This window comes from Thamnophis elegans, chromosome 13 (assembly GCF_009769535.1).
Source record: "Thamnophis elegans isolate rThaEle1 chromosome 13, rThaEle1.pri, whole genome shotgun sequence".
Lineage (NCBI taxonomy): Eukaryota > Metazoa > Chordata > Lepidosauria > Squamata > Colubridae > Thamnophis > Thamnophis elegans.
In genome coordinates, this window is record NC_045553.1 from 47,322,273 (window position 1) to 47,336,005 (window position 13,733).

The 13,733-nt window shown below is 50.3% G+C and overlaps 1 protein-coding gene across 1 annotated transcript in view; it reads left to right on the forward strand.

Moving 5' to 3' along the window:
- MCAM (melanoma cell adhesion molecule) overlaps positions 1-13,513 on the forward strand; it is a 40,111-nt gene extending 26,598 nt beyond the window's left edge. Inside the window, 13 exon segments of the mRNA XM_032229891.1 lie at positions 1,174-1,261; positions 2,921-3,100; positions 4,126-4,253; positions 5,478-5,616; positions 6,696-6,835; positions 7,098-7,239; positions 7,341-7,465; positions 8,795-8,846; positions 8,849-8,884; positions 8,887-8,925; positions 10,350-10,383; positions 11,827-11,967; positions 12,926-13,513. Of these exon segments, the coding sequence (XP_032085782.1) occupies positions 1,174-1,261; positions 2,921-3,100; positions 4,126-4,253; positions 5,478-5,616; positions 6,696-6,835; positions 7,098-7,239; positions 7,341-7,465; positions 8,795-8,846; positions 8,849-8,884; positions 8,887-8,925; positions 10,350-10,383; positions 11,827-11,967; positions 12,926-13,367 (1,686 nt within the window). The 3' untranslated portion in view covers positions 13,368-13,513.
- The last annotated feature ends 220 nt before the right edge of the window (positions 13,514-13,733 follow it).

A 13,733-nucleotide genomic window follows, 5' to 3' on the forward strand; every position in this document is an offset into this window, starting at 1 on the left:
GAAAGCTGTGGACTCTCTCTTGAGTTTTAATTCATGGACTGGGATAAATTTGCGGCAAAAATGCATATTTGGGGACAAGTAGAAGTCCTTGGAACAAGGCAAGTGCGCACAGAACTAGGGGTTGATATAGTTCGGTGATGGCTAACCTTTCTGCATGCCGAAAGCGCTCCCCCATAAGGCAATGCATGTGTGACATCCACCCACCCCCATCCCTCACCCGCACACATGCGCGTGTGACTCCCCCTGCCTCCCCGTGCATTCACCTCAGGCCTCCTCACCCATTTTTGGTGCAGGAGGCTTTCCAGGCCCAAAACAGGGTATGGGAGTGCTGCGAAACCCCCCAAAATGAAATGCAAGCACACACATTCGGTGCATGCATCCCCTGTGCATGCACACTTGCATCCCCCGCATGTGCCCCGCGCATGTGCAGCAGAGACCAGCTGGCTAGCGGGAGGCGTGCATGGTGGAGCTGGGCTGGGGTGATGGCTGGCGTGCCCGCAAATAGGCACACGTGCATAGATTCGTCGTCACAGATATAGTCTGTACAAGCTGTATAGAAATCAAATCCTTTAGATCAGGAATGTCCAAACTTGGCAACTTCAAGGACTGTGGACTTCAACTCCCTGAGTTCCCCAGCCAGCTAAGCGGGCTGTGGGAATTCTGGGAATTGAAGTCCACAAGTCTTGAAGTTGTTGGACATCCCTGCCTTAGATGATGGTCCCAAAGGTGGATTTGCCCAACCTTTTCTCCTTTGGACATATCTATCTCCAACTTGGCATTTGAACCCTGACGTGACCCAACAAATGTGTGCACGACAAAAGCGCGCCAACAAAACCATGGCGAAAAAACAGCGAGGTCAAAATTGCGCCGACAATAGCGCGATTAGGGTTAAGGTAAGGGTTAGAGTTAGGGTTAGGGTTAGGGTTGGGGTTGGGGTTAGGGTTATTACCTTGTTTTCGCGTTGTTTGTTGATGGCACGCTTTTGTTGGCGCGCTGTTGTTGCCGCATTGTGGGCGCGATTTTGACCTCACTGTTTTCACCGTGGTTTTGTCGGCGCGGATTTCTCGTGCGCGCATTTGTCGGTGAACCAAACCCTGAACCCATATTAATATCTGCGCTCTTCACCCCTAAAGAATTGCAAGGGCTGATCTTGTCAACGTTTCTATTCTTCAGATAGCAACTTGTACTGCCCGCAACGGCTACCCGGCTCCAAGCATCATATGGTACAAGAACAGGGAAGTCCTGCACCCCAAAGAGAAAGGTATGTCCTCCTGTTGACGTTCTCCACAGGTCATCTCAGACACGGAGCCGGAAAAGGACTCACAAGGTCATCCAGGAAAAAGAAGGGCCCTTTTCTAAGGTTGGCATGTTGTGATCCAGGAAAAACCTCACTACATTCTACTATTTCCTGTGGGTGAGAACGATGCCATTTGCTTCTGGGTCCAGGCGAGGCTTGGAGACCCAACAGAAAACGTTTAGTTCTTTGGGGTGGCCTGTGAGGATGATGGCTTTGGGGTGGGGGGCATCTTAGCTGGAAAGCAAAGAGGTGAAGGATGAAGCAACAAGCGGAAAGGAGATCTCCACACTTGGTGGGTCCAAGAGAAGAGATGGAAAGCTTTTCACTTGGAGCAGGAAATACCAATGTTTGGACCTTCAGACTCGGCCCTATGGGAATGATGGCTTAATGGTAGGCAAGACTTTCGAATATAACCGCTTTGGCTAAAACGGAGGCGTCTAATCTTGGCAACGTTTGAAGACTTGTAGACTTCAATTCCCAGAATTCCCCAACCTGCATGGGGAATGGGGGATTCTGGGAGTTGAAGTCCACGAAGCTTAACGTTTCCAATGTTGGACACTCCTGGGCTAAACTATGGTTACGCAAAAGAAGGAACTTCTTTGTGTCTGAATGTACGACGCTGTTGTTGATCCACTATCTCAAAAAGGGATCGATTCAACATCTATGGAGAATCTCAGTTCATGCAGGTCCTGGATGTCCCAAAGGTGCTTTTTCAAGAGGCAACTGGACTTTCTAGCTTTTCTTTGAAGACGTTTCGCTTCTCATCCAAGAAGCTTCTTCAGCTTTGACTGGATGGTGGTGAAGGAATGAAGGAAGTAAGAAAGAGAAGGGAGGGAGGGAGGAGGAAGGAAGGAAGGATTGATTGAGAATCTCCACAGACTTCAGTTTCTTCCTTTTTTCCTCCTTCTCTTCTTCCTCCCTCCCTTCCTTTATCCCTCCCGTAGTGGTCCTTCCGTCCCGTAGACAGACGGTAGTGGTCCTTCTTCAGCTTTGACTGGATGGTGGGGAAGGAACGTTGGAAAGGAGAAAGAGAAGGGAGGGAGGAGGAGGGAGGGAGGGAGGGAGGAGGAAGGAAGGAAGGAAGGAAGGAAGGAAGGAAGGACGGACAGACCGTAGTGGTCCTTCTTCAGCTTTGACTGGATGGTGGGGAAGGAATGAAGGAAGTGAAAAAGAGAAGGGGGAGTGAGGGAGAAAGGAAGGAGGGAGTGAGGAAGAAGGGAAGGAGGAAAAAAGGAAGAAACTGAAGTCTGTGGAGATTCTCAATCATCCAGGTCCTGGTTGTCCCAAAGGTGCTTTTTCCAGAGGCAACTGGACTTTCTCATTTTTCTTTGAAGACGTTTTGCTTCTCATCCAAGAAGCTTCTTCAGCTCTGACTCCTGGCCCACCATCCAGTCAGAGCTGAAGAAGCCTCTTGAATCAGAAGCAAAATGTCTTCGAAGGAAAACCAGAAAGTCCAGCTGCCTCTTGAGGGCAAACTGTGACCAAACGAAGAGAGGAGCAGTCCTGGATGACGACAATTGTTTTCTCCACACCCGATCTCTTCTTCTCCAGCTTAGTTATCTCCAAACAAGACATCTCTCATGGCTTTCTCCATTGTTGTTGTCGATTTTTTTCCTCCACCAGAAACGGAGATCCGTGCCACCGTCATCACAGAATCCAGCGGGCTGATCACCATCCTCAGCATGCTTTCAATCCAAGTGGCCAAAGAAGATCGCGAAGCTCAGTTTCACTGCCAAGTCAATTATACCCTGATGGGGACAAACAAGACAGCAGTATCAGAGAGCTTCAAAATCAACGTTTTATGTAAGTCTGGGCTCAGCACGCGGTTTGGGTCGGGTCCATTTGGAGACCGCGGTTGATCACACTGGGAATTGATGTAGGTCAAGGGTGTCAAACCCATGGCATCACGGTGGTGTCATGGGACGTATCGCGACTTCCCCCTTCACTAAACTGGCGTGGCCAACACGTGATGCATCCAGCCCTTGGCATGCGGGTTTGACAGCCCTCAACTTATGACTACAATAGGGACCGGAATGTCAGTCACATGCAGTGGTGAAATTCAAATTGTTTTACTACTGGCTCTGTGGGTGTGGCTTGGTGGGTGTGGCAGGGGAAGGATACTGCAAAATCTCCAGTCCTTCCACACTCCAGGGGAAGGATACTGCAAAATCCCCATTCCCTCCCCAGGGGAAGAATACTGCAAAATCTCCAGTCCCCCCCCCCACTCCAGGGGAAGGATACTGCAAAATCCCCATTCCCTCCCCACTCCAGGGGAAGGATACTTCAGTCCCTCCCCACTCCAGGGGAAGGATACTGCAAAATCCCCATGCCCTCCCCACTCCAGGGGAATGATACTGCAAAATCCCCATTCCCTCCCCACTCCAGGGGAAGGATACTTCAGTCCCTCCCCACTCCAGGGGAAGGATACTGCAAAATCCCCATTCCTTCCCCACTCCAGGGGAAGGATACTGCAAAATCCCCATTCCTTCCCCACTCCAGGGGAAGGATACTGCAAAATCTCCATTCCCTCCCCACTCCAGGGGAAGGATACTGCAAAATCCCCATTCCTTCCCCACTCCAGGGGAAGGATACTGCAAAATCCCATTCCTTCCCACTCCAGGGGAAGGATACTTCAGTCCCTCCCCACTCCAGGAGAGGATACTGCAAAATCTCCAGTCCCTCCCCACTCCAGGGGAAAGATACTGCAAAATTCTCATTCCCGGTATTTGCCAGTTCTCTGAACTATTCAAAGTTTCCGCTACTGGTTCTCCAGAAGAGGTCAGAACCTGCTGAATACCACCTCTGATTTTGCGCTGCTTCTCTTCTAGATGCCACCCAGAACGTGACTTTTACGCTGGACCAAGCGAACCAAGAGTTGAAGGAAGGAGACAACGCAACTTTGGTCTGTGAAGGTGATGGGAATCCACCTCCCGAATACACTTTATTCAAGACCGAGGTGAGCCTCTTGTCCCGGATCCCATTCCAACTTCCCCACATATCTTGCTAAACCATGGAATGACTAACTATAAGCAAACCAGGTTAAGATTGCACGAATGCAGCCTTCCCAACTTGAGGGAGCTGCTTATACATGCAAGACACACCATGATGAATGGCTTACCAACTCCTGATGGAAATGGATCTTGGAAACCTTTTCATAGAGACCTAGCTGTACTACTTTCTCTCTCTCTGTCTTCCTCTCTCCCTATCTCTCTATCTATCTCTATACCTGTCTCTGTCTGTCTGTCTGTCTCTGTCTCTCTGTCTGTCTGTCTGTCTGTCTGTCTGTCTGTCTCTCTCTCTCTCTCTCTCTTGTATTATATAATAAATCTGGCCATGGTAGACGGCCCTCTGTAAGTGGAGCAAACACCATCACCCAATTGTGACTGTGTGGTCAAAAAACTCAACATTCAGTGTCAAGAGTGCCAAAATGGAACCTTTAATAGGAGATTTTGCTGATTTCCTGGCAGTGACAAATAAAGCAAATAAATAAATAAATGTATTTGCAATCTAGACATACGTTTATAATATTCCAGATTTCATGTTTCATATTTTGTACTTTCATCTCTTGGGTTTTTATCAAGATGTGTGGAATGAGCCATATGTATGAGAGAGGGGCGGAGAGAGGGAGGTAATAGAGAGGTGATGGATGGATGGATGGATGGATGGATGGACACAGACAGAAAGACAGAGATGATAGAGATGAGAGTCAGAGATGAAAGAGGTGATAGAGACAGATAGCTAGATAGCGAGAGAGAGAGCGAGAGAGAGAGAGACAGACAGACAGACTTGTCAAGCGACTGGGTGGCTTAAAAATATCATTAAAAAGATACAAATAAAAAGAGAAAGGAACAAGGCACAAAACAAATAACTCAAGAGGACACATTATTGAATCCGGGGGGAGGGGAAATAAGAAAATATGAAAATGTAAATGTACAGGTGGAAAAATGATATGAATTGACAAACGTTAAATAGCAATTATAAGAATGTATACTTAAGAATGAATTTGGAAGGAAAAATAAAAAGAACTTTAAAAAAAAAATCATAAAAACAGAGCTGCAAACATTAAAGCATTAAGTATGAAATAAACAGAATTTAATTAAGTTAAAAGCCGGAATGCTGCGAGGTGGGAGGTGGGATCTCCTTCCCAGTTCACAGACCCCCCTCCTCCTGCCCCAAACAGGACACACAGTTCTTGGCCCCAGACGGGAGGCTCTTATTTCCCAGCGTCCTGAGAAACGACAGCGGTGTCTACGTGTGCAAAGCCCTGGATTTGCACACCTTTGAAGAGTTCGCCGCTTCGGTAGACCTGATGGTAAACTGTGAGTAGCTCTCCTGGTCCTCGTTTCCGATTTCACAGGACTCGGGGACAAAGCGAGCTTCTTGCTAGGAAAGCGAGCTTCTTCACGCAGAGACAAGATAATGCTGGGGTTGCAAAAAGGTGGTTGTACGTCTGTGATGGCAAACCTATGGCACGCATGCCACAGGTGGCACGCAGAGCCCTCTCTACGGGCACATCAGCCATCACTCCAGTTCAGCTCAGCTGCACATGCCTGCGTGCCTCCTGCTGGCCAGGTGGTCATCGGGTCTCTGCCGCGCATGCACGGTGGGCAGGCGCATGTGGGGTGTGCAAGCACACATGCACAGGGGACGCATCCACGGTGTTTGTGTGCTTGCATTGCATTGGGGGGGGGCTTGTGGAACACTCCCGTGCCCTGTTTTGGGCTTGGAAAGCCTCCTGGAAGCCAAAAAATGGGTGAGGGGGGCCTGAGGTGCCTGCGCGGGGGATAGGGAGTGCAGAAGGTCACACAGGCATGGGGAGGGGCTGAGGGGTGCGCGTGGGGTGTCACACAAACATTGCATTACGGGCGCGCTTTTGGCACACGCACTGACAAAAAGTTTAGCCATCACTGGATTATATGCACATGCAGGAGGCCGTGCACCAGTGGGGGGGCACACGGTACCCCCCCTACGGTCATACCGGAGCTGTCCGGAGCACCGTGTAACGTTGCGGTATGGTGCTCCGGAGGGCCCACCCGCCTGCCCGAACTCACCTGTCCCTTAAAGCCTTCGGCGCTTCCGTGCATGGTGGAACAGCGCCTGCATAATGCTCCAATGAGCAGCTGGAGTGTCGCGGAGGCTTGCGGAAGTGTCGCTGGCAGCTACAAAGCATGAGCGTACCGTGCGCATCCAAGTGGGTAACACCGGGCCCTTCCAACCGGTACCGGAACCCACCACTGCCATGCACGCTTGCAAGGGGGGAAGGGTGCATTCATGGTGGGGCCATGCGCGCTGTGGACACTCAGTCTGCAAAAGGTTAGACATCACTGTTGTAGGCTGTAATGAGGGCATCGGGAAGTCTTTCTCTTTTGATGCTAACTAAAGATCAGGCTTTTGGGAGTTAAGACTGTTTCTCTCCTCCAGACCCTCGACGTACCCACCATCTTCCCAGCTGGACCCCAGGAACCAGCAGAAGGAGAAGACCTGCTCCTGAACTGCTCCACCTCGGGATCCGGACCCTTGAAATTCCAGTGGCAGAAGGTACCTTTGGTGGTTGTGCCCAGTGGGGTGGTTGGCCAATTTGGAACAAAAGTGGGCCGTGGTTCATTCATGGGGCCCCAAGGCGATAGTGGACAGGGGAGGGATGCAAAATAGGCGAGGTTCACCTTGTGGAGGACAGGTGGAGGTGGGGTTGGAAAAGGAGAGGGAGAGAAAGAGACCAAAGTCTCAGGAGGGACGGAACTAAAGGGAAAAAAAAGCTAAGGAAAGGGGACCACAGGGTGATTTTTTCCCCCCATTCTAGAAAGGGACGCTCATTGCAGACGGTGCCGTCCTGAACCTGACTTCCATCACCTATGAGAAAATGGGCAATTACACCTGTGTGGTGACAATGCCAGACTTCCCAGGTTGGGTGCGCTCCCGGCACATTTTTATTGCTGTTCGAGGTAGGCACAGTGGGGCACCCAGTAACCCTCACCACCTTCTCCCTTAAGCACTCTTGAAACCATCAGGCAGCGCCCAACGTCTGCCCTTTCTCCACTTGCAGCAAAGCCCCAGACGGTGCCTCTGGAGCAGAATCTGAGCGTGCGGGAAGGGGAGGTGATGGAACTGACTTGCAGCTTCTACTCGGTGCCTCGGATGAACACCTCTTGGAGTACCAGTAACGGCACGGTAAACAGCAATAAGTACTTAGACTTATCTACCGCTTCACAGGGCTTTTACAGCCCCCTTTAAGTTGTTTACAGAGTCAGCCTCTTGTCCTCCCTCCCCCTCCCAAACAATCTGGGTCCTCATTTTACTGACCTTGGAAGGACGGAAGGCTGAGTCAACCTTGAGCCTGGTGACCCTCCTGACCAAAAACTCATAAATTGTAGTCCGGTGATTGTGGGGCACTGCCAATGGCCCTAAATGCAGTCTAGTTGCCGAGTTATCCAAAATGCAGTCACATGACCACGAGGGTGGGGTGGGGAAAGGACCTCAGAACTTTAAAAGAGGGTTGCAAGTTTGTTAAAATTTTGAACGGTCGCGAGGGACCGATCATAAATCGGAAACTCTCTGTAAAGCTGAGCAGTAACGGTCTCCTCTTTTCTTCACGACTGGTTCGGTAGCGGGAGTGCACATCCCGGAAGGTCCACAATGACGTCTGGGTGGGTGGGCGGAGCCTCGTGCTACCGCCACTACTGGTTTGCCCGAAACAGTGTGAACCGGCAGAATACCAACTCCTGAAACTACTGGTCATAATTTCTTCTCACAACAGTCACTCGGGCCCTTGTGACCTCTAGGCTGGAATACTGCAATGTGCTCTACATGGGGCTGCCCTTGAGGAGTATTCGGCGACTTCAACTAGTCCAGAATGCAGCCGCGCGAGCGATTGTGGGTGCACCTCGCTTCACCCACGTAACACCTATCCTCCGCGAGCTGCGCTGGCTACCTGTCGATCTCCGGATACGCTTCAAGGTGCTACTTGCCACCTATAAAGCCCTTCATGGTAGTGGATCTGGGTACTTGAGAGACCGCCTACTGCCGATCACCTCCACACGACCCATTAGATCTCATCGTTTAGGCCTCCTCCGAGTTCCATCCGCTGGCCAATGCCGACTGGCCACCACGCGGAGAGCCTTCTCGGTGGTAGCCCCGACCCAATGGAACGATCTCCCCGTGGAGCTTCGTACCCTCACCACCCTCCAGACCTTCCGCACAGCCCTTAGAATCTGGCTCTCCCGTCAGGCCTGGGCTAAAGATTGTAACCCGCCCGAATGGTATGAATGTTGCGTTTTAATCATGTACTGTCCTATATGTAAAAGTCTGTCCCCCCCTTCCTTTTGATTATGAGCCCCCTGAGTCCCCCCAGGGAAAAGGGCGGCATATAATAAAATCCAATCCAATCTTGTCTTTTCCCTATTTAAAAATAACAACCACTTCATCCACTGTTGAAATTCCTCTCAACAAAATAGGAACTCTTCCATCTCTCTCTTTCCCTCTCCTCTCTCTTTTTTAAAGGTGCACACATCCAGAAGGAAAAACCAGTACAATAGCACTCTCTCCGTTCTGGTCACAAGGAAATCCTCAAATCGGGTCTCAACTGCACTGGTGAAATGAATTTGGGTCGGAAAATCAGCACTTCCCGCTCCGTAAGTGGCTCCCACCTCCCCTTTGGCCTCTCCCACTCCTGTGGGAAAAAACATTTGCCCTGTTTGCCAATCAGCTCGTAAGGAACTTGGGTTCTAGAACAAAAGTGTCCAGTTTTTTAAGACCTGTGGACTTCAACTCCCAGAATTCCCCAGCCACACTTGGGTGGCTGTGGAATTCTGGGAGTTGAAGTCCACAGGTTTAGAAGTTGACAAGGTTGGACCCAACTCAGTGAGTGGGTTCTGAATCCCGTTGCAACCGATAGGCTGCAACGGGGCCGGGCGTCCACCACAAGCACGTGCGCAGCACGAGCATTGCGTACTTACCACCGGCGTACACTCCAGCGCTTCGGCACAGGCATTGCGCAGATGCCGTACACTCCGTGCATGTGCACGAAAGCCCCGATCAGCTCAATACAGATAAGGAGGAGGACAAGCAGGTGGACCCTACAGAGCCCATACCGAAATGGTACCAGGTGCTCCCCAGCAGGCATCGGGACGTACCGGTAGTATCCCACCACTTGACCCAACTGCCATAAATATGTTGTGGCGGGGGAATTCTGGGAGTTGAAAGCCCACAAGTCTTTCCTTTCACGTCTTTTTTATTGAAATTTTTTTTTTTATAAAAGCTTTCACAAATATTTACCTCCCCTCCCCCTCCCCCAACCCTCCCCTCCCAAACCCACCCCACCCCCAGCCTCACCCTCCTCCCCGGCTTCCCAGAACAAATACAGGGTATAAATCTTAACAAGCATATTCTACCATAAACTAAAAGAAAGTTAGTATCATCTTTCATTTGTGCTTTTAACTGTTTTGTCGTTGTATTTTTAAATCCTTTTAATATTTTTTAACTTGTTTTTTATGTAAGCCGCCCGGAGTCCTTCGGGATTTGGCAGCATACAAATCCATTAAATCTTAATCTTAAATCTTTTGCATTATTCCACAAAAATTTGCAACCTCACCTTCCCGAATCAATCAAGGTGAAAAGGCGCTTTCCCAAATGAACTCTTTTCTTTTGAGTTTATCCATGAGGGTGCCAACATCAACAACAGTGGTGGGATTCAAATTTGTTTTTACTAACAGTTCTGTGGGTGTGGCTTGGTGGGTGTGACTTGGTGGGTGTGGCAGGGGAAGGATACTGCAAAATCCCCATTTCTCCGATCAGCTGGGACACGGGAGGCAGAGAACAGATGGGGGGCCGGCCAGCCAGAGGTGGTATTTACTAGTTCTTTGAACTACTCAAAATTTCCACTTCCAGTTCTCCAGAACTGGTCAGAACCTGCTGAATCCCACCTCTGACCAGCAAATGACATACACCAGCTTGCTCTCGTGTGCCGAAGGAGAAAAGAAAGTAAAAGTAAACAGGATTTAAGGGGTTTTGCAACTGGGGGCCCATGATGGCCAAACGTGTTTCTCTTCCTTTCAAGGGCTGAACACCAGAGTCGATCCTGATAAAAGTAAGTGCTTCTCTGTTAGCCACCATTCGCCCCCCCCCCCAAAAAAAAAATTGTAGCAGGAACTTTATTGCTGTTGCCATCTTGGCTTTGGGAGCCACCTTCCCTGCAGACGCCCCGTTTATAACTGACAAAAGAGGCTCTAGTGCAGAATTTTGCATGCTGGCTGGGGAATTCTGGGAGTTGAAGTCCGCCTATCTTAAAAAGTTGCTGAGGTGGAAAAACGTCGCGGGAATTCCTGCGACCTACCACCGTAATGGACCCTGCCGAATCAAGGTCAAAAGTCACACCGGTTGTACAAAAAAAGAGGTCGGGCAGGTGACTCTTTTTGAGGTGGTCACTAATCAAACAACATGGTTGTAAAGTGGCAGTGGTAGTCATTAAGCAGATATGGTTGTTAAGCGAACCAGTGCTTTGCGATGGGCTGGTTTTGCCAAAGGAAACCAGGGCTGTTTCCAGAGAATCCATCGTTAAGACACAATTGCACAACTGGCCAACGCGGCAAACGGCTGTAGAAGCAGTTCAGTTGCCTTGCGACCAACATAGTAGTCATAGGAGGAGGTGGGGTAGCTATCAGAATGTTTGGAAACTGGGGTTCATAAGTACCCCCAGGAGGGGTTCTGACATAGCAATAGCACTTACATACCGCTTCACACTGCTTTACTGCCCTCTCTAAGCGGTTTTTACAGAGTCAGCCTATTGCCCCCAACAATCTGGGTCCTCATTTTACCCACCTCGGAAGGACGGAAGGCTGAGTCAACCTGGAGCCTGGTGAGATTCAGTCTGCCAAATTGCAGGCAGCCAGCATTCAGCAGAAGTAGCCTGCCATACTGCACTCCAACCACTGAGCCACCTCAGCTCTTAACATAACCTTGAATGATCGTTAAGTGACTAATAAAAAGTTGAAGACATTCTACTACCTTTCCAGGTGGCAGCCTGGGCCATTAGGGGTGTGAGTGGGAGGCACACATGTTCGCACAGCGAAGTGGCACCTGTGTACCCTCCACTTGCATGAATAGAGCTTCGTGCGTGAGGGAAGGGTGTGCTTGCATTCACGCGCATAGGCTCCACTCACACGAGCAAACAGGGACTTGTGCTCATGAACGAGGTTCCTCTAACCTTAACCCAACAGTGGGACCCCTGCTGTAGACTCAAAGCCTGATCCCTCCACGACCCTGCTGAAGTCAATCCATGCCAGTGGTGCAATTGACACAACTTTCATGCCGTGTCACCGGCAAGAATCCCATCCGGCTGCTTGTTTGGGGAGGTTCTCTAGCCCTCACTGGGACATCTGACACGGCTTTTCCTCTCTGCCGAGCCCCCCAACCAAGGCCTGTCGCGGGAGGGATCTCAGCAGGGCTCCTTCCCCAAATGCTGCCTCCTGTTCCTGTGTCACATGGGGCCAAGGGGGGCCCTTCCATTCCATCTCCGCCTCTTTTTCTTGCCAGAGACCATAACGCAGGAGAGCAAAGGGGGTGATCATCGTCGCCGTCATCGTCTGCCTGCTGCTGTTTGCCGTCCTGGGGGCTGTCCTTTACTTCCTGCACAAGAAAGGAAAGCTGGTTTGCGGGCGCTCCGGCAAGCAAGAAATGTAAGTCGGGATGCGCTTCCTGGGAAATTCCCCTTTGCCCCTCCGTCCAAGTCCACACGCTTTCCAGTCTCATTGCACCCAGCAACAGCCGGCTTCTGAATGCAAGGGAAAGGGGGTGGGTGGGTGGGTGGGTGTGTTGATCCCCTTATCACACCCTCCCCCCAAAGCAGCAATCGGGAACTTCCATCTTCCCCCTTAATCCCTAATGGACTGTGAGGATGGCCTTGGCACAGGAGGGAAAGTCACAGTCCAACTCTCATCCCAAAGTGGGGAAGCATTAACCAGAGGGGCGGGGGAGGAAGTAGAGTACTTTCAGACTTACAAAACTGATGATAGCCCTTCAGAGTTGTCCAGACAAGAAGCGCCAATCATGTGTACAAACTTTATATAAGGTTACTCCATCAGAATAGCAAAAGCACTTCTAGACTGCTTCACAGTGCTTTTACAGCCCTCTCTGAGCCGTTTAGGTCAGCCTATTGCCCCCGACAATCTGGGGGTCCTCATTTTTACTGACCCTAGAAAGATGGAAGGCTGAGTCAACCTTGAGAATCTTGCAAGCCTGAAAGCTCTTTCCCCATCCTATGGTTTTAATTTCAACCAAACTAGGGAGGGTCCCTTCTGAAATGCTTCCCACCCGCTTCTCCTTCTGTGGACTGATATATCTTTCGCGTGACGGTTGTTTACTCTGCAATTCTTCCTTCTTCCATCTCCCAAGGCCATTCCCACAGGCCTCTACATAACCCAACTGAGCAAAAGTGCGCCTTGTGAGTCTTTTCGCCTGGGTTAAAACAGCTTCTGCTCCCTCACGCCAAGAAACAAGGGAGCAGAGACAAGGGGGGCTCCCATGCTGACCTGCAGCATGCCCCCTCCCCTTGAAACCCCTTCCCCCACCGAGCCCCATCTGAATCGGTCTCAACACTGTCACACTCACCCTCCTCCTCCTCCTCCTCCTCTTCAGCACGAGGCCCGAAGCACATAAAGACGAGATTGTAGTTGAAGTAAAATCAGAGAAACTTCCCGAAGAGGCAGGTCTTCTGCAGGGGGCCAACGGTGAGAAGAGATCGCCAGGTGAACCGGTAGGCAGCTGCTGCAGCTGGAAGGTTGGGAGGGAGGGATGCTTTCCTGCAATGCCCACCTTTTGGGTATACTGGCGAGGCCAACTTTCATCCATCCTCCCTCCAGATCGGTGGGACCCTTCGGGGTGCAGATGGGTTTCAGCAAACAGTTCCTTCCTTAATGGTGGCCCCCTGTTTCTCGTCTTCAGCAGTGATCTTGGGATATCGACTTATTTATTTACTATTAAATTTATTTGCCGCCCGTCTCGCTACAAAGTACTCTGGGCAGCTTACAGCATTAAGAGAACATTAAAACCATCAACCATAAATTTCCCTAACCAATAAAATGACAATACCCATCAAGGTACAATCTTGGCCCGTTGATCAGAGACCCAAATGCCTAATTTTCCATTTGTAGCTCACTTGAGTTGCATCGAGGTTTGGGTGCTATTGGTCAACTTAATACATTCCTTATTTCATGCCTCCAGAGGTTGTGAATGCTCATCACTGGAGGTTTTGAAAAATATGTTGGATAACCATTTGTCTGAAGTGGTGGAGTTTTCCTGCCCAAGCAGGGGGTTGAACTAGAAGACCTCCAAGGTCCCTTCCAACTCTGCTATTTCTATTCTACATGTCCATTGCTAAGCAAGGCAGATAAGTCCCAATTTCAGGACCGTTTTGGCCACTGTTTTTAAGCGAATCACTGCGGTG